A 21,790-nucleotide genomic window follows, 5' to 3' on the forward strand; every position below is an offset into this window, starting at 1 on the left:
ACAAACGTGTTGATATTGTTCATATTAAGCCCTCATAGAGGTGCGATATAACCCATCTTTTTTCCCCCTTCACGTGTAAATACGAGCTGGTTTTTGGTGAAATACGAGTTTTGAAGTCTGTACATCTGGAACCAGACTCCAGTTTGTCCTGTTCGGTTTTGAAGAAGTAACCACCTGATCTCTGACTCGATCTGTTACAGGTATTGTATTAAAGGTGCCTGCGGTTCAGTCGGTTTATTAGGAAACCCTCTCTGCTTACGAGAAACGAGTTGCATAGTCAATGTTTGCTCTTAGCAGCTGAAACAAAACGGAGAAGAGTGGCGTCCCGTCTTGAACTTCCTGTTTCCTCTTTGTTTCGGTCCTATTTGAGTATTTTATGCTAGTAAACTATTAATAGCGGCTTCTAAAATTATAATGAGGTTGAACTGTTCTGAGGAATATTATACCCTATTTATGGTTTTGGTTGTACTAGGCCTTATTAGGACACTCATGTCAGTACACAACTATAAAAAACAATTTTTTTTTACTCATTTGTTGAACTTGTGACTGTATGAGACAATTGTGAGAAAAAGTAGCTCCTTTCCTTCGTCCAGCTAACTAGAAACAACCAATCAGAGCCAGGAGGCGGGTCTTAGCGCTGTCAATCACTATCTTGTGTGGTGTTACTCCTCTGGAGGCTTAATGCAGTTCTTGGTTTCTACAGCCATTTATTGTGGTCACGTCTTACGAAGTCGCCAAAAATGCCGTCAGAACTAAAAACAAAAGGTAACACAAACCCAAATCAGTTCACAATAAATGGAGTATTTACATGAATAAAAGATACAAATAAACAAAACCGTACCTCTTTACCCGCATTGACTCCAGAAGAATAAAGTTTAATTTCTAGCGATCAGCTTCTTGAGCTTGAATGCCCCATGTGGCTCTTCCCTGGGCAACACATGGTCCGTGGAACAAAATAAATGTTCCCCCCACATTTGAATGTACACTTAACCGAACTTAATGAGCATCAACACAAATTTACTAAAACTACCACACATGTTAAACTTAATGTTTAATATTAAATCAACTTTAACTACTGCCACCTTAAACCAAACATCAAAAAAACAATAAACCAGATGCAGTTGTCTTGACAGCAGCTACATGTGGTGCTGCTCATCCTCCCCAAGCCTCCACCTGCCTTGTAGCTGTAGCTAGCATAGCCTTTTATGAATGCTACGCTAGTTAGCATTGCCAACAATGAGGACAGATAAACAGTTTTTTCTGTAACATTAAGTCGTTTCTCAGCCTTTAGCACGTTTAGCAGCAGACCCTCTTCCTGGCTCTGATTGGTTGCTTTTGGTCGGGAGCGGTGCGTTTCTTCAGACAGTAATAGCAGCTCAGGAAGGAGGTGGAGGAAGAAATCGATCTTTCGACAGATTATCTGTCTTATACTGTCACATCATCATGACAGTTTTAACAAGTATGTAAAAAAACTAAAAAAAAAAAAAGTATATACTGCAGCTTAAGAATTCACACAAATCTCAGTGCATTTTAATGTACTAATGTGTAATCAAAGTAGTTAAGCTTTTTTTTTTTTAATCCCCAAATACAAATCTTTAAAATAAGGCAACTCCTTTTGAGGCCAAATAAAACCCAAAGCGGAATAAACTCAGTTGTTCTGCAAAGGCCTTGATTTTATCTAACAGCATCATGAAGAGAGAAGAACACGAACAGATCAGGGAGAATGTTGTGAAGAAGGAGAGAAAGGTTTTAAGCATGTCATGGGGTAAATTTTAACTAATCTGAAATTCATGGGAGGAAAAATATATATATATATATATATATATATATATATATATATATATCTGAACTGTAAACCTACCAAGACATGGGTGTGGACCTTAACTCACAGGCTGATCCAGGAGAACTTTATTTAGAGCAGCAGTCAACGGGCCCTTGATGACTACTCTTGATTAGCCGCAGTCACAGATAAAAACAACCGTTTAAACAAAGTCACAGTAGATCCATCCGGCAGCAGAACCCTAATCACACCAGAGCTCATTAATGGATCAGAGTCTGGAAACCTGTAATGTTAAATATGAGAAGAAGAAAACATGTCATCTAGTTAAGGTAATTGTTTACAGACGTTAGCTGATCTTCATAGGGGAAGAAAACTTTCCCCCCGTATTCAGTCAAGGTTACACAGGCTGGAGCTGTGTGAACAGCATCAACTCCCCCACAGTTGGTTCTGTGAGAGCATCCAATAAATCCATTTGAAAAGATGATTGACAAAGTGTATTTAGCAGCACAGTGGTACGTTTAAAGTCACGGCTGCACTGAAGTAGTGTGGGTTGGTTTTATTTTTAGAGCAGTAAGAGTGTTTGCTCTGACTCTATAGTAACTGATGCCCTGACAAAATGTTACTTCACTGTTTATTGAGGGATTATAAAGGATTTGACCACAAATTAATAAAAAGGTTATATCTGTATTACCTCATTCCTAGTAAGCAGGATGATAAAGCTGTAAAGGGCGCCGTTAGAGAACTGCTGGCCCGGTAAAAACCAGAGCGTTGTTCTACGACAGGAAGGAAAACGGACTGGTTCAGATCAGAAGTCAGTTTGGACCTTCCCTCAATGCTACAAGTGACAGAGAACAAACTATTTTTAAAAAAAATATATGGATATTTAAATGCAGATTCAGTCTTTTCATGAAATACAGTAATTGAATTCCTGATTCACACCTAAAGTGTTAGTTAGTCTTACATTCCTTTAATCTAATTTTTCTGATTAGGCTGCACTTTTTTTTTTTTTTTTTTAAAACATTCACCCAAACAAAAAAAAATAAATCAAAACACAGAAAAATGTATCCATAAAATGATGCTTCTTCAGATCAGAAGTTTTCCTTTTTTGAAGAGTTATGCAACATTTGCAGCTCTAAATTTCTATTTAACTTTACTGAGGTAAAAAAAAAAAGAAAAAAAGGCTTTTTGAATTTTAAAGGTTGCAGACACCTGGTTTAGATCAAAACCTATTTACTTACAAGAATGTCCTAGTCAAAGTAGAGACTTGAATACAATTCAAGAATCTGAGGAAACCCGTTTATTCACAGATCCATTCAAATTGATGATTGAGAAAACAAACGTTTAATGTCTAGATGTGCAAAGCAACCACTTGCAACCATGGCAACAGTAAATATAAACGCACTTTAAACTTTATACAGTCTTTGTAAAATTGTGTAGCCAACTTCGGAACTATACGCTACTTTATTATGGTTTGTCAAAGTGCTGATTTCAGGAGAAACAAAAGAGAAAAAAGTTAAATAACTAGTTCTGGACATAAAAGATTTGTAGACAGTTTATTTGTAATAGTGGTTCAATGACAAAGCCAGTAATTACTGCAGATTACAAGAAACTCACCAGATGCCTGCCAATTATAAAGATAATACACTTAATGAGTTCTGGCACAGGAAGCACTAATATGGTCACTTCAACAGTCAGACAATGAAAAAAAAAAAAAAAAAAAAAGGAAGGAAACAAATCCAAAAGCAGACAAAACGTCTTCCCCGTCACGCGGCGCAAGAGGAACAAACCGCATGGAGCATTCAAATGTCACGACCCGTAATGGGAGCCGCGGTTCTTCCCTTAACACAGGGCCTGACGCGTGAGTCGAGCAGCACCGCCCGTCCCAGAGCCGTAATCTGGAGGCTCACTTTACCGAAATGCCAACTTCCCTTCATAAACGCGAAAAGACCCAGGACATGAGAGAAATGAGAATTACATCCATGAGATTCTGCAAAACTTAATCAACGTTTATGGAAAAAAAAACAAAAAAAACACAAGCATGTATTTTTGTACACGTGAAACATTGAAATGCGAGTGAAACCACAGAGACGGTGATTAACAAACAGCAGGCAGGCAGTCGTGAGCAACACTTAGAAGTACAGACATATTTCTGAGTAGTGAAAGTTTTCATGCAACCACAACATAGAGGGGAGCAGTCAAAGGCCCGGCCGCTCGGCTAGCATGCAACTCCGGAGCAGCACACTGGTTGGTTTAACAGTCAAAGTTTAGAGGAAGCTTTCTGTGACTCTGCAATAAAGGTTTCTTATTTGGGCTTCAGAAGACACAAAGGAACCTTTACGTGTAACCTCAACTTATCTCGAATCCTGTTATTGCTTAAAACACAAAAGCTGCCATTAAAAACCAACAACAAAACATCTCTATGCTGTAAGTGATCCCCAACCTTTTTATTACCACAGACCGGTCAAGATTGGGCAATTTTGCTGCGGCCCGGGGGCTGGGGACCACTGCTCTAAATCACTACTTAGCTAAGTAAATGTTTCAGTCTCTTATCTCACATGTATCCCCCAGTAGAAACTTCCAGACTATATGTCAGACTCTGTTAAATAAGACAACAAAATGCATGCTGCTTCCAAAACAATAAAACTAAAAAGACCAACAAAGTGCTCATTTCAAACCGTTTTATCACGGTCATTTCCAGAAGTCACAGAAACCCGATACAGATCGGCTCAACTGCAACAAGGCGAGCAGCGACGTCTCGCAAACATTAAAGTCACACAATGTCTCTTCTTTATCCCAGACGTCATCAACTGACTGCTGAATATTAATGGATTCTGTTTCTACCTGCTCACGTTTAAAGTATTTACGGTACTTTATGTCAAGTTGGCAGCTCTGCCTGTCTGCTTTACGGCAGCCTTTGGGCTCTGCTAGCTAACAGCTAGCTAATAGTTAGCTAATAGTTAGCTAACAGCTAGCTAATAGTTAGCTAACAGCTGAGCTCAATGAGACGCACACCAAATCCAGCCACTTGGGAAGGTGAAGAAAAGTGGAAATCTTTTGAAATGAAAACGACTGACATGACTTTATATTCACGATGGGTTTTCTTTCTCCTGGCGGAAATTATCAAGCAGGTACGCTTCATTGAGTCAAGAGTTTTGACAATTTTTTTTTTTTTTAAAGTAGCTCATTCTGTTTAAGTGAGGGAATCAAAAATAAAAATTAAGGCAAAATATAATCTTAAGGAATCATAACGCAGCTGTTCAGCAGCATGAAAATGAACGAGCCTGGAGTTTGAACCAAAAGCAAAACCCGGCTATCGTTAAAAGAGCGCTGAAGCTGAAACATTAATGGAGTGAAAATAAAAACGAGGTATGTGAAAAGGTAGATCCAACGCATCATTAAATGTTTAAATCAGGATGAGATTAAACAGTTGGAACGGGTTTATCACAAGGCACCGCATGCAGCTGGGTCAGATGTTTCTGACGTTCACCCTTCAACACAGAAGAATGAAGGTCGTTTAAATTTAAAATATGAAAGAACGAGGTGCTCCAACTTTGGTACTTAGTATCAAAGTGAAATAAAGGACTATTCCACAGTTTTTTTTTTAAGAGTGGAAAATTAAGAGTTAGAAATTCTTGACATTTATAAAAATGTTGACGGAAAAAAAACAAACAACTGAGCTAACTTACTACTAAAATCCTGCGAGCCAAATACATCTTTAATAACTACACTACATACCTGTTCAGCTGCCTGCTGGGAGATTAAAACCAACGTTGGCACAACCATATTTGTCTGCTGACAAATCAGTTTACAGTGGAGCTGAATAATATAAGGACTGGCTGGAAGTAATATTTCTGATTTAATCCATTTCCGGTCCCTGAAGCTCACAGCTGATGCATATCTTTAGTGTCTTGAGGCGCTGCAGCTCACTGGCAGAAGTGGGGAAACTTGGAAACCAAAAAGGGGAGAATGAAAATGGGCGAATATTCAGCAACGATGTCGCAATCGAGCATCTCACCGACATCATGCAGCCTTAGTTCGAACGACCTGACCGATACTGGTTGATCTTATAGACGACGAACATTCCCAATCCCAGAATCTGATCTGGACTCCAGCATTTCCTGCGTATCATTTTTACCTAAAGATGATCTCCCAGTTTGTTTTTATACCAGTATTTTCAGATTGCTACCATTGCTTCTCCTTCCTCTACCTCCGCAAGCAAGAGAGATTGCTGATAGGTTGGTAAAAACATCACCGCTAGAAATAACCTCAGATTAGGAGCTAATGAGGGAATAAAGTGCCGAGTCAGTTGGATAACGTAGAGAAGAGGCACTCAAAGATTTAAACTTTCCACTTCGACAAAGATGGACTAATTCGCACCGGCGTCCCTTAATGACATCAACTTTCACGATTCTCCAAAATTTAATTCATCTTTACTTTCACCTCAGTAAAACATTGATTATAAAGGCACAAAAAACACTCCCACTTAGCTAATTATTATACATATAAGAAACAAACTGCACCTCTTAAAAAAAAAATCTACATCTCAGCTCACAGGTTTCTGGTGATGGCAAGTGCTGAAAAACTAATCCAGATCCCCTGCAGTCGGCACAACGAAAGTCACTAAAATTAAAGCTAAAAGGTGATTTGAAATCTAACTTGCTACTCTAACACTAGCGGTAAAAAAAATATATATATACAAAAAGTGCAATTGAAAGGAATATTTTTTCTGCTGCGATCAGTAGCTAATTAAATGTGGTAATGCTAGTGTCCAGCCAGCAGGTGTCACTGTGTGACAATGATTCTCAGCTAAGTCAGTGAAGAGAAGGAAAAGGGCTCAATGTAACAGTCCCCCCCCACCAAATTGTATCGTTAATCTTTTCTTCTAGATCAAACCAATTAATCAGGCACGGTATCCCTCAGCGTGGTCCTCGGGAGCCAACGTCAGCACCACCGAGCGGGGCTCATAAGGAGAGCAGGTCGTCTCTTCGAGCTTTGGCTCTTCAGGGTCACTATCCAGTTTTTGCCCGCTCATGTACGGGTCTTCAGACGTGCTTTCTTCCTCCGGCTCTTCAGAAAGAGCCTGGTTGTTGGGTGACAACTTGATGCGTAGGTCATAGTCCTCTTCACTCTTTCGACTGATGGTTTCCCCAGGCGGCTCTTCTGGACTTTTCGGCGAAGGGTCCACTCTCACAGGACTGGTTTCATCAGATAAGGGTTTAAACGCTAGCGTCTTTGATTTAGGGATTATCTAAAACAAATGAGAAAAAAAACAAGGTTAGTGCTGAAACACAAAATCATCCATTCAGATGAGCTTTGTCCGTCTGAACGTACAAAAGGTTTGAATTTATGCGGGGTGGGTCTCGTCTTTTTCCAGAAAACCATGGTGGCAACAAAAGCCACTGTTGCTATGACGGCGATGGTGATGCCAACAATGAGGCCGGTGTGATCTAAACAAAGCAGAAGAACAAACACAAAGTTATAGACAGCAGCAGCTGGAAGTCTGGGTACCATTATAAGAGTTCCTTGATGACTTGGACAAGAAAGATTCAAAAATATTTGGACCACTTTAACCTTTTTTCATGTCGCCACGTCAGCATATTTTTTGGGGGGATTTTGTGTGACCAACTTACACTGAGCAAAATATAATTGGTGAAGAGGAAGTTTTTCTTTCAGCGTCAGTCTTTATCCATTCAAAGATCTTTTAAATTGTTAAAATTGAAATTCATTTCGAGTGACTTTCCGATTCTTTCGTTCTCATTTTTGATACTTAAGTTTTTCCTTACAGAATCAACTACAACTTGCTTTCAGTCAAAGTTGCTCAGAAAGGAACAGCAAAACTGATCATCACAATGTTATCCATATTAAAACACCACATACTGCTTACAATGAATCCCGTTGGCTCAAAATTATTCACCCCTTAAATATAACATTTGATAAAAGCATAGGTTTGTCCATCAGATGTGTTTGAGGTAGAACATCTCCAGTACCACCAAACACAAACAAGAGAGGATACAGAGACAAAAGGAGCGTTCAGTTACAAAACACAAGTTAGCAAGTTTTAGAAACAGGAACTACGCCATCTGGTGGCGGAAAGAGGAGGCTGTCGAAGGCCGCTCTGAGAATCTTAACACGATGAAACAAAACTGGAGCTTTCTGGTCCAATAGGGGTCTACAGATACAAATTAGTTTTTGCTGCAGTCTGGTACAGCGCATCAAATGGTGACATTTATGTTTGAGTTGTGCATTGTCCCTTTTTAAATATAAGTTCATTATCAGTAGATACTGTATGTCTCCCCAGAGAAGAATGGAGATAGAGGTGAAAACACCAGGCCAGCAGTGAAGTATTGGCAGTTGCTCACTGGTGTCACAGGAAACCAGCAAGATGGGGAGGAAAAAGATGGATTTACTTATGTATTGGGAAATCCTGAGAGAAATCGTGATGACGAGACAGGATATTGTGCTTGGAATTGCTTGGCTCAGGTTCAGAACAAGTCCTGGAAGTGCCATTCTTTCCTGCCTGACTTAAAATCTTGGCAAAGATGTTTTTTAAAAAAAGGGCTGCAGCACAAAAAAGCCCCTAGAATATAAATGAACTGGAGGCTTTAACCTGTGAGGAGTAAGACGCTGATGTCTGACTATGAAACGCATTCGCAGCAGATCATAACATCATAAGGGTAACCTGATCAGGGTGGAATATGCTTTTTTGAGAAGGAGGTAGGCTTTAAAAGTGTCCCTTTGAGTTTAATGTTAGTTGTGCTGAGCTATTTAAATCATTCATTGCTTGATATTAACAAAAAAGCCTCGACTATCACAACTTATATCAATGAAACGTTACTCAACTGAGAGGCGGTGGGGCTTTCTGGGTGCAGAATTCCTTTGTGGACACCACAGTCATCATCTCGAGCTCTCCATTGATTTTCAGACAGTGTTTGTCCTGCTTCATGTCCACTTGCAGTCTGGTCTCACACACAGCGTCCTCACAGTCAACGGTGTGGGACTTATCCTTCAAGAACAGACAGCAGGATCGATTTAATATGACTGACGGAGTGATACTGTGGGTAAAACAGAACACTAAAGCAAATAGTTTCTAAGCAGTTCTGCACAGTTGCTCCTGCAAAAGCAGATTCAAACATCAATCTCTGCTTGTGTAAGCAGTAGCACCCTAACACTTCACCATAGGGAATGGAAAAATGAAGTAGATATCAATGTTAATGGGAAACCTGTGTATTTTACCTAGTGTAGATTTGGTACCAATTAGTCAGTTTTATTCCTACTAAGTTTCAACAAGTTGGAGGAAAACCAAGATTTGATTTCCTAGAGACAATCAGAAAGGGAAGAGAGTGGTAGAATACTGGATGGTTAGATGAGATATAGAGTTGGGTGTTGTCGGGATAACAATGGAAGTCTATTTTGTGTTTTTTCATGACCAAGAGGAAGGAGGAAATGATAAATAGAAGGCGGCCAAGTACTGAGCCTAGTGGTACACCGGAAGAAATAGAAGAATGTTGGGAATAGTTTGTTTCCCAATGTTAAGATATACTGGGAATGGTTGGACAGCAGGAGAGGAACCAGTGAAGGGGTATGTGGGAGAAACACACCCCTCCCAATGACGGCGTGTCATTCTCATTGACAGAGGACATCTGTCAATGCGTCAATGTCAATGAAGATGTGGACATCACATCCTCATTGACAGAGGATGTGGTGCCCTCTGTCAAGGACACCACATCCTTTGACATAAAGGCTGAATTCATCATTTGACGTAAAAGGATGAATTCAAGTCCAGTACAATGACAGTAGTTAGATGAAAGTAGGAGACTGTGATTTTTATTAGAGCCGTTTACTGTGGAGATGTCTAAAACCAGATGGGAATCGTTCATAAACTTATTATAATTAGAGAGATGAAAGCTAGAGGCAAAAGACCAAACTGGTAGGGAGTAGTCTCACCTGGCCAACCACCTTGACGGTGTACTTAAAGTTTGGTAGTTTGTTCTTTTCCTGGTGACTTTTCTTCCGTTTCTTACATCCAGACAGCCCGTCTTTGTACACCAACCAGGGATGCTCGAAATGTACCTGCATGTGGTGATGTTGCAGGGTAGTGATGCCAACGGGCGGGATATCCAAAAGACCTGAGAAACGGCAAGGATCATTACACACCCACTTTAATCACACTGGGGGAAAAAAAAAAAGAAAGACCCCAACAGCCTGGACCTTTCAGTACAAAGTCTCTGAGCTGCTCTGACGTTTTTGTTACTTCCTGAACATACTTACATTTCTCACCGTCCAGAGCACTGGAGAAATAAGTGAATTCGATTCCATTCTTTGGAGCGAATGTGGACTCATCTTCCCCCAGCACGGCCTTTACCCTGATAAAGTATACGCTGACCGGATTCGACAGAAATGAAAGATCCGCTTGTCGAGAAGATTCGTTAAGCTGCATTTCTGGAGGACAACTGGTGAGATAAAAAAAAAGAAATCAGAAAATTACTTGAAGCTTTGGGTGGAAGAGACAACTGAACAGTTAAAGGGGAAATGGGTGTTTTAGAAAGAAAAATATATTTTGTTCTGTATTTAAATACAGTTTCTAACCCAAAACCACTTACTCACATTCTCCACCCTCTTATATACTGGTGCACTAATTTGCAAGTTAACGAGCTAAATAAAATGCATGACAGGGCGACAACTACGGGTATTCAGTTGAAAAGAACAAATATGCTTCAAGTGTAATTTTTGCACCGATTAGATTGTGGGGAAAAATACCATGCAAATATACTGTGATAAAGCGGAACAAAAATAGAAAAATAAAATATACCCTGGCATTTCTGAATCAGAGTTGATCAAAACGTGGAATCTAAGCCCAGGAACATCGTTCTCATAATCCCAGTGCAAAATGTTCCGCAGGTTTCGGCAGGTTAGGGTCACGTTGGTCGGAGGTGCCACTGTGGAAACACGAAACACAGATCAGACTGGAGACATGATGAGGAGCTGGATGATCAAACGCATTTAAAATGATAAAGTCATAACGTTTAATATCAAAGAGTCCGAGCTTACAGGTCGTCGCTAAACTTTTTATGATGAATGTATGTAGCAGATTCATTACAGCACATAAGAACATAAAACACTTCATCAGAATAAAATGAAATATAATACGAGTGTTCGGACACTTTTCCCCAATGTAAGGTCGAAGTATTTTCAAGGTTTTCCTTGAGCTGAAAGCCACAACCATCGAAATTAACTGAAATAAAAACATCAATTAAATTAGGCAAGGTTTCAACTTTTGAACTGAATTGCTGAAATCTAAACTTTTTGATGATGGACTAATACATTAAGCTCCTTTATATACAGACAGACTTTGACATGTTTGATAAGTTCACCACTAGAGGGCAGTGTTGGCAAACCGATGCACAGGTTTTCAAGACATCAAGTGTGCAGATTCAAAAGTGTTGATATAAATATTGTATTTTTTTAAATCAAGTTCCAGAAAGTGAAACTATTATTGATTCATTATCGTCTATAATAAATAATCGTCAACAGAGTGATAAAGACTTGAAACATTTCACACACATGAATTCGTATCAGTTTCACTCTCGTAGGCTAAAAATGTTGAATTTTTTATGATGTTCTAAAGTTTTAGAGGCATCTGTAGTTCTCTCCCACACCACAGATGTCCAACATAAGCTCTTGATTTACTGCACTTTGTTAGAACATAAATATAATATCTTAAGACGTTGTGGCCCATAAGAAGAGCCACAGCCTTCATGCAACGTCCCAACATCGTCAGAGGAAACAAACTTCCTCTAAAACAAAGCAGCAGAAGCAGACCGCTGCCTTCCCTCCAGCCAGGCAGCTGGTGGCAACTCCCTTGCTGAGGTTTGCATTTTAATTTGCACCATCATTATAAAATTAGTACGCAGAGTCAATACTTTATAATCAGGCTGACAAAGTCCTTTAAGACTTGCATCCATTCAAAACGGCAACCACGCTTCAGTAAACTGACAGACTCCCCTCTATTTGCCTTCACTTCATATTTTCTGTGATTTATGAAGAGGGAAACCGTGTTTAACTATTTTAAGAGACAAGATCTGTAAAATTAATAAGGAAGGGAAAGCGATATGTAGCCGTGTATTCATCATTCAGCTGGACTTTGGCCATTTTCTGTCATTTCTGTCACATGAGCTACAGATTTCCCACCCACGCTTTTCTGAGTCACTTAAACATCTGAAGAGAAAAAACAAAACAAACAAAAAAAAAAAAACACCTTCAGTTTCGTTTCCTCTTGTGATCTTAAGCACGAGACAAATAAGATCCACCACAGGGGTAAAAAAAAAAAAAAAAAAAAAAATCAAAACAAAAAAAAAAGCATGTTCAGTACAGACGTTAGTGGGGTTGAGTGGGAACTCAGTCACACACTGTAGAAAAAAAAAGTGATAACCACAGCACTAAAGTTAGCAGCTGAAGCCGTCAACCACAAGATTCACCCACACACATTCGTAATATACGACTGTCAATCTGAATTTATGCTCCTTGAAATCTGGAGGAAAGCGCTCAGAGTTAGTTAACACTTTGGATGTTTAATATTAGAAAAATAAAGTCTGTATCCAGTTTTAGTACGTTCAAGAAACAAACTAAACTGGTTATGTCAAAAACAGAGCTGTACCCATTTTTAATGTTTCACTGTTTGTAGATGTCGCCAACATTTTGCTGTACTATTTTAAATGATTATCATTTTAACTTTTGGATGTACTTTTTAAAAAGCCCATCTAGGGACAAGTGCTGCGAAATAGCTGTTGCTATTGCACTATGACGCAAACATGGGACTGCTGTTTTGTTCAGCAAAAGTTTGTCTATGTGTGTCTGTCCCTATCAAATAAACTCAGATAAAGAAACATTATTTCTTTATTTGCCACCACAGAGAGAAAACCAAAAGCAGCATTTATTCAACTAGTACCTAATAGTTAAACATCAATTTAAAGTGTATGACGTTCACCTTAATTGCTTTGTTAGCCAAGAAATTCCTTTGCTAAAGAACGTTGTTGTGCTGCTGCCACTTTTCTAAGTGTGGTGATGAGGCATCGTTTGACTCCGTGCTAAAAGTTGTAAACCCACAGAGACAAAGACATGAAAATAGACATCTGAGGCTAAAGTTGTACATACAATGAATAGTAAGAAATCATAAGTACATCAACTTTATCTTTTGGTTTTCTCTTGTGTGTTTCGTAGGCTGTCCAACCGTCAAGCAAATAATTTTGGCCAGAGTTTGAGGTCGGGTTGTATATAGATATATAAGCTTTAGCAAAAAATGCTTCTTTTAACAAATAATTTGATAAAACTTTTGAAAACTAAATCTGTATGTCATGCACTATTCATGATATGTGCAAACAGTAAGAGGGACTGTAGTCTTAAAAAGAAGAGCCATCTTGTTCTAAATTAAATGCATTTTGTTTTCTAAAGCTATTGTGTGAAGTAAAAACTTGTCATTTATTTGGTATCGGCGAGTAGCTAAACTGAAGTACTTGTACTGGAAAAAAACTGGCAACATCGTTCAAAAACACCTAATATTTCTACCACAGAACGCCGATGAACTTAAACGAGAGGTTTCAGCAGCACACACGGCTTTTGTTTTCTTGCAGTCAGCATAGTATACTGTTAAATACGGTTGACCTTCCCTTACTTATTCAGGCGGGGGGAAAAAATCCTGACAATTTAATTTAAAAAGGAAATGAAAATCTTTTTGCTTAGACAAAATGAAACAAGGCAAACGTTTTACACTATTATATTGTTACCTGGATCACATGCCGATTTTGTTAGTCTTGTAATTTCATTTCTCTAATTTAGATTTTTCAGATTTAAGCTTTTCTAAATGTGTGACGCCAAAGCCTCATTTCAACAGGTTAAAAACTGAACGTACGTTATGTTTCTCTGAACTGTGACCAGGCATACGGTGAAACACACCGTATGATATTATACTACTATAATGTCATAAATGCTGATTGCAATAAAATTTGGAGGCCAAGAACTCACTAGAAAGTGCAGAGTTTTATAAATTAACTTCAATTTTTGAACCAATTTACTGTTTGGTTCTCTAAACGTTTTTTTTAATTTTTTTTAAATAGGCTAGTGAAGCAGTTTATTTGGACTAAAAACATCCATCTGGCTCTAACATAAACCTCATGTTCATGTAAATAGTTCATTTACTTCTTCATTCATCCTGAGAAAATAATGGAAGTACATGAAATTCAAAGGAACACTGCTGACCAAATCTATTTTTTCTTATTCGACTATATCTTGTATTCTCCTCTGAGGCAGGACTCGATCTAAACCAGTGGAGAACCACTGCTTCAACTCAAAAAAAACAAAAAAAAGAAAAAAAAAACATCTAACAGAAGCAGGAAGAGAAAGCAGATGGCATCAGTTCCTAAAAAAAAAGTGAGGTGTCCTGACTAACGTTCTCAGCAATGCTTTGCAAAAAATAATGACAAGAAAAATGTCCTTCATCGTCATCAGGGAAGTTTGTAAGCTGCCTGATTGTCCTGCACAGCATCTTGACACGCACAATCAATAGTGCAATATAAAAAAAAAAGTCACATAAAACAAGCATTTGAAACATAAACTCAGGTTCACTGAGCCGTTACCCAGCAGACACTTGGGGAGATTGAAAACGCATGCAGATCGAAGCAGAGCTCCCCAACTTCCTTCCTTCCTTCGCTCGATACTAGATCACATGAGATTTCCTCCAGAATTTCTGCACCAGTTGCGACCCAAATATTAGAAGAAAATTTGACCACATCACTGTGAACAGACATCAGAAATGAGGAAAGAAAGCCTCCAAGACTCGGTGGGGGAATGCCTTCTGATAACGCACCACAAACAAAACAAAAAGTTGGATTTTTTTATGTGGTTCAGGTTCATCATCATGATGAAATGAGGCTTTTAAAAGAAAGAGGTTGGATCTGTGTGGAAGAACAAATATGAGTCCGCTTTCATACGGCAGCTCTGCAATGAACCTACAAATGACAAACATTGATGAACATGAACGATAAAACGCCTGTCAGAAACCCAGAACAATTCACTTCAAACCAAACAGCCTGGCTGTTTTAGGAATTGAATACATTTATTTTCCAGTTGGACAGATTTAAACTCACACATAATAATCATTTTGCCCTTTAATCATCACCCTACTTGGTAGAAAACAGGGCAACTAGTAATGGGTCAGCTTCACCAGAATATTCCACGTCACCCTTCACTTTAACACAGACATGCAGAACACACCTGGATCTATGCCTGAATGCATCTTCATACCAACTGTTGTGACTTTGTCAGAACCTTTGGCTTTCTTCTGAGCGCGATGCCGTCACACCCTTAAAGCCGGGCCTTTGTTCAACCAGGAAGCCTGCAAACCTGCTGCATCCAGTTAAGATCTGATAAGGCCAACGTGATTGCAACACAAAACTGTAACGCTTTGAACTTTTTCTTTGGTTCTCATCCTTTTATGCATGTACAGTAGACGGCAAATATGACGAGCTGAAATGCAAACCGTCCCCAAAAGACAACTGGTAGCATTTGAACTTACAGATTTCTAATTTTCTGGCATCTTACTTTACAATTCACCTTTTTTTTTTGCCAAGCCTGATAAGAATACGGGAGAAAAAAAAAAAAAAAGCTCTTGATGGCTGTAGGAATCGTTAAATTATCCCCTTTCATGCATCCAAGCACACATCAAAACCTTTGGCCGATTATGTGTTTATTTAAATAAAAATAATCGGATATCTCACAACTTGTGGGAATCTTTACCTTTGAAACATTTAATGAATAGGGATAAATTAAATTTGGGTAATAGAATATACTTTATTGATCCCCAAGGGGAAATTGCTTATTTGTTAAAAGCCACATACATCTACCTAAAAGTGGCAGGTACAAATGACTAGATTTAAACAAATAACAAGCAATCACATGCAATATATTAACCAATAAATAACCTATAAATGAACGCAGAATTTGTTTTTGAATCAATTAGCACAGACTTGGGCATTGTAAAGCCTGGGGGCATATTTTATAACATGACGTTTTATAACCATATCTGGATAATTCAAACATTTGGCTGATTAATTGGTGCATTTCTTTTTGAAGAACAAGGACAGTTTCTTTAAGAAACACTACAAGCAGCATATTAACTTGGGGGAAAAAAAAAACCAAAACAAAAAAACACCAGAAAGACTTTTAATTTAACTTTTATGCCCAAGTAAGAAATTCTTAGTTTTCTTCATTAGCTTTTGTCATTTCAACCATTTGATGAAATGTCCTCATGAAAGACTTATGCATTATGAGGATTTACATGTTAATTACCAAATTATTATTTCAGTTGCTCCATTTTCAGTTTTACTTTCTTCCTTCACATCACTTGCAGCGTTCAAACCTGAATTTAACTTCCTGCCAACCGTCAAACCACAAGCAGGTCAGTTTGTCATTCGGTGCTTTTGTTCTGAATCTGCCGACGTCGTCAAAACCGTCCCAGAGGTATTATTCAGGCCACAGGACAAAACCGTGAGGGGAACCGCCACAGGCCATCAATGACAGGTAATTTAAGAAATTTCCCATTCACCGGGAGAATAGGTTTCATCTCTACGTAGTGACTCATTTATTTTCAGGCGTGGTATTAGCAGATTAGCGCATGACTCACTTTTTCAACAGGCTCAAACATCTCATGCTGTTCAAGACGAATAGCATCCACCCCATTTAATCGTGTAATAGACACAGAAGGATCATCAAAGCCACAGACTCAAACCCAAAGCCTTTCACCACAGAGCCCGGGTCCACAGAAACACCCGCAGGTGGTTATGTCTAAACTTCAAAGTCAGAAACAAAGACCAAGTTTACGCCTGATACCGACACGATTCCTGTCTGACTCACATTCAACCAACCATGACTCTTCACACTGCCAGTCAAATCCATCCTAAATAATCTTAATTTGCTGCTTTACCTGCAAATAAACCATGCGAAACTAAAAATGCACCTACTATATCATTACTGAGGTATTTACCTTTGTTGAGTCTTAAGGGAGAGAAGATTAAACTACAAAAACTCAAGATTTACTTTAAGATAAAATGACAAAGCCACTAAATACTTTAACCTGCAAGCTGAACTACCAGCAGCCAGCCACCAGGTGCAACTGTGTGGTGTCTAAGAATTGAGTGATGGCGAAAAACAAAACTGGAAGTCATATTCTTTGAGAGTGATGTGACATTTTTATAACGGTCGTCATAATTGGGTAAAAAAAAAAAAAACGGTCAAAACAAAAATCCCACTACAGAGTAGAGTGACAAATCCACACAACGCTGATGTGTCATAAAATATTAGTTGAAAAGGAGGTTCAACGTTTTCACAACAATCTTATTTTTTAGATACAATATCCCATCGGATGTGCGATTTATACATCTCTCTGTGGCTTCACTGAAGTCGCATTAAGAGACTCCAGTCCACCACTCCTGTCACAATCCAACAAACGCATTATTTAAATGATTAACGGTGAAATTATGTCCAGGAAAAATGTAAACGATCTACAGTACATAGTCATCTCTAAATTGAGTCCATTTTGAAATTCACAAGTTTTGACATCAGTCGTCACCACTATGAATGTAAACGTCATGAACATGAAACCTAGCCAAGTTTGACCCATCGTCATATTGACAGCTGGCAAATGAAGAACTGCGTTCAGACACGGGTTTAGACACCGCAAAGGAGTGAACCGTGGAATAATTTTAACGAAGAGAAGCCTAAAATGCCTAATAAAAAAACCAGCACTTGGCGCTTGAAACATTATCAAGTGCCAAGTATAAAGACAATGCAGGTAGTGTGTGGAGAAAAAAAATAAAAAAATAAAAATCAGACCGAGTTTCCCGTCCTGTCTAGTCTTGCCAAAGCATTTCTTTACATCGCTGGTACATGTGTACCCTTGGAATGTGCAAATAGTAATGCAGGCAGCATAAACAAAATCTCTCAAAGAAAAACATCTGATCTGTAAAGCTAAAAAGTTGTCAACACATTTTAGATTATCATTTTTGAGGCATTTTCCTAATATAACGTGCTCAAAAATATTATTGTTTACATCTATGTTCCTCTAATTTGTTGACATTCTGTTTGGGCCAATTAAAATGTGTGTCCAAGTAGAGAGGAAATTGGATGCAGGACGACTGAACTGCATTTTCACTTTAAAGAACAGGTTAAGTGGTGACCTGGCTTATGTTCTGTTAAGAAACCAAAAAAGCAAAAAAACAGCTTTCCCACACAAGTGGAGAATCCGTCATTGCATCACCTTTCATGTTTCATCTGATTGTTGCACGTTCAGCGTTTCACATCTGTTGTGTTTTGCGTTTCCGCCTGTATTTCCCAGGGTGCTCTTGCAAAAGAGGTTAAAATAAGTAATTAAACTTAATTAGAAAAATAAAACCTTTAGCTGTCTGTTCAGGTGATGTGTTCAAAGAACCAGATGTTGGAAATCAAATCGTCCTTCTAGCTATTTACCACAGCGTAATAAGGCAGTTCTCTGAACTCCGCCATGAGAAAGACTTAGACCGCTTGTTTACAGAAAAAGAATCACTTTCACCGACAGCAGCCCAACAAGTCACTCCATTCAGAGTCTCATTTCCTCTCCCTCCTGTTCTGCAGCTTAGACCATTATGATGAGACAGATAAAGATTAATAAAAAAAGACAACTGCTTTTTCCTTTAAGTGGTGACTTTTAAAAGAAATTTCAACCACTCATAAATTTGACCAAGTGGGGGGAAACTATATGTGGGAGCACCAGTTTTCCCACGAGTCAAGCCGTCAAAGTATTCAATAACTTCAAACTAAAGTTTTAACTTCTGACAACGCGGGAACTGCTCAGACTTCTCCATCTTATAAAAGCTGAAGCTAACATTAAACTCATGAGTAAAAATAAATAATAATATACATATATATATAAATATAAAAAAAACATTGGTAGATTTATAACAACTGCATGCAGAGTGTGATAATTCTGCAGGAAATGTGATTTACTGCCGACCCCGACCTTGTGAGGATGTTCAGCAGACCGTTGATTGAGTCATCATTATTCTGGTAAACGATGGAGGATGCTACGCTTACTTTGAGCAGGACCACTTGAACGTTCGACCAGAAATACCTTCAGACATAAGCTGAGGGTCAACTCGGTCAGAAAATTACAGGCAATTATCTTTACGTCGTCTCTAACGCGACTCTGCTGCTGTTAAATAAAGTACTCCAACTGAGTCCTTCAGGTGTTTTTTTAAATTTATTATTATTATTCAAGATCAATAATACTGCTTTACAAACTACACACAGCACCATCAAAAATATAGGTGTCCTGCAACGTTTAGATGCGTCTCTGCTTCAATACATCCAAGTGAAATAATGAGGCCCTTGGAGAACTTGACTGCATGCTAAAGAGGTGATTCGGCGTCTAAAAAGTTGCTGAATCGCTTGTTTTGAGGAACCCCGCCCCACAGATTTAAAGTCATCTAATAATTTGACCAACATGGTGCTTCTGCTTGTATGCAATATTACCGTTCTGGAGCAGCCAGCTCATCAAAATAACCAGGGGGAAACCTGCAAAAAGATGGAACTGATCGTTGTAATACCAGAAATGGGTTTTTTTCCTCCCTCCACTGACTATTGTATAGTTTTGCTGTTTTTGTTTTTTTTGCCCCAACAGACAAGAGATTTTCAATAAAAGTAAAAATTGAGAATGTCATTCCCGTTAGAAAGTTTATTGCAACGTCACAGTAGGTCAGTACTGATTCCACAGCTTGGCAGCAAATATGATAAACTGCATGATACTTTAAAGTCCAGATACGGCGGATCTTAAGTAGTTACTAAAAGCTTGTTTTGCTTTTAGTAACTAATGCAACAGCGATGTTATGTTTTTCTGATGAAATAATTGTGTCTCTACTGTATTAAACTCTGCAGTGTTCTTTTCTCTGCGAATGATCTCAGACATTTTAAACCTGAGACTTTAGCCTCCAAGTGGCCTGGTTTATTTGTTTACAGTCGATATAAAGTACAAAACCATAAACCACCGATTCTACCATGACATTGTAGACCGAATTAGATTTTAAAAAAAGGGTGTACTTTCTTTTGTTGTACAGCTTCACTGTAAAAAATCAGTCTTTATGTTTTGGGAATTATTTTTGCTACACGTTCCATTGACGTGGATTTTACCCGGTCGGATGAAGTGTTTATTTAAATTCTGGTAGGAATTACATGTAAATGGTTTGGTGTGATGCGTGCGTGAAACAAGGTTTCTGTGTCCTCTGTTTCTCAATCTGTCTTAATTTAAAAGGATAAATAATAAAGACGGACAGTTCTGGAAGATATTAAACCTGTAAAAAAAAAATGGAGAAGAACGACAGAAGAGGTGAATGAATGGACAGATTATGGATGACAAACAGATGGGTTAATATAAAGTGGTAAAACTGAAGGATAGACAAATAATTGATGGTCAAACAAATTGGCAACAGAAATGGGCTGACTGATTGCTGAACAACTGATAGGTTGATGAAATGACCGAATAAAAGGTACAGACAATAAAAACTGAAATGCATGCACCAGGCTTTAAGGCTCTAAAAAGTGTTCATCCTGCTTTGTTGGCATAAGTGTCACAACCACATGAGTAAAACAAACAAACAAAAAAAAAACAAAGCTCATGTACTTAGTTATGCAAGTTGTAGGGCCGCATTGCTGCAGGAAGGCCAGAGCGTTTAAAATGCCGGTCAGGGAAATTATTTACTGCAGTCCTTAAACGAGACGCTCACACCAAAACATCCAGGAGAAAAAGTCCGTGTGTGCTTACCTAAATGCATGCTGCAGAGCTACGTTTAATTTAATACATATTTTGGCTTTGTTGCATCACATTCTGCAGAAACAGTAAGATAATACCGGAATGAACAGTAAAATGTTGGGTAATACCGAAAACTAGAAAGAGGAAATGAAGAAAAACATGATTCCCCCCCCGCCCCCCAAAGCTCATTTACGAAGTTGGTGTATTATTGATAGCAAAATATTCACTTGAATTGATCAAATCATTAACAAATCAATTCCCGTTGTTATCTTCTTTCACGTTTCAAACTGGTGGGCGAAATCGCAAATTAAATCCTCGGAAGATGTCGGCTTCAAAATAAAACCGCATCGATCAGAGCGGACTGTCGTAATAACGTGACCAGTTCACTTCAAAAATCCCAGGAAATTCCAGCTCCTCGTCGTGGCGCATGCTAGCTGTCAGCTAATCTAGGATTCAAGGGCTTTCCTGCGACTCAACCTCCTTACGACCGGTTCACAGCGACACTTCCACGTTTATTTATAACTCCACGTTCCCGTTTAATGTTACATTGCTGTTAAAGTTGCTGCTAAATGCAGATATAAACACGGAGTTACTCACCCAGCGCTGCCGAGACAAAGGGGAAAATGAACAAAAGCCGCAGGGATTTGGTGAAAGCCATCCTGTTTCTGCCCGAGCCCGGCTGGTCCTCAGCCTTTCACGACACGCCAGAAGGAGACGTAGCTCCGGACATCTGAGAATTACAGGAAAGACACAACCAGTCTGGTCTCACTGGACTGAACCCACCTGCAATGATTACAGTTTTACTCTGTTCCACTTTGGGAGGAGCTAGCCGTGGAGCTAATGAGCGATGACCACATGTTGCGTTTAGGAAAGCTTGGAAATGTCGAAACGTGTTCTGGGAGGAGGGGGGGGGGGCAAAGGCGAAAGTTTGGCTTAATAGGGCAAGAGTTTGTCATTAAACAAGAAAAAAAATAAGAAATGTTGAAATTTTTTAGGTTCATAGCGTACAAATATAAAATATAATTCATAAGTTATTTTTCTTCTTCTTATTATTGGTTATTTACATTCCAGAATATTATTAATTACAGTTATTATCTGAATTAGTTATATGATAATGTCCTGCATGTCATAATGTTTCAAGCAACATTTGCTTTTCTGCGGCTCTAGTTTTAAAGACATAG

At 38.7% G+C, this 21,790-nt stretch overlaps 1 protein-coding gene across 1 annotated transcript; it reads right to left on the reverse strand.

The window, feature by feature from the left end:
• Positions 1-3,315: 3,315 nt before the first annotated feature.
• On the reverse strand, positions 3,316-21,433 carry ifngr1l (interferon gamma receptor 1-like). The gene is made up of 7 exons (XM_032553249.1): positions 21,207-21,433; positions 10,590-10,716; positions 10,049-10,230; positions 9,725-9,906; positions 8,621-8,783; positions 7,112-7,227; positions 3,316-7,028 (listed from the first exon to the last, which is right to left on the reverse strand). The coding sequence occupies exons 1-7, from the start codon at positions 21,265-21,267 to the stop codon at positions 6,681-6,683; spliced, it is 1,179 nt and encodes a 392-aa protein (XP_032409140.1). The 5' UTR covers positions 21,268-21,433; the 3' UTR covers positions 3,316-6,680.
• Positions 21,434-21,790: the final 357 nt, after the last annotated feature.

This window comes from Xiphophorus hellerii, chromosome 22 (genome assembly GCF_003331165.1).
Source record: "Xiphophorus hellerii strain 12219 chromosome 22, Xiphophorus_hellerii-4.1, whole genome shotgun sequence".
NCBI lineage: Eukaryota > Metazoa > Chordata > Actinopteri > Cyprinodontiformes > Poeciliidae > Xiphophorus > Xiphophorus hellerii.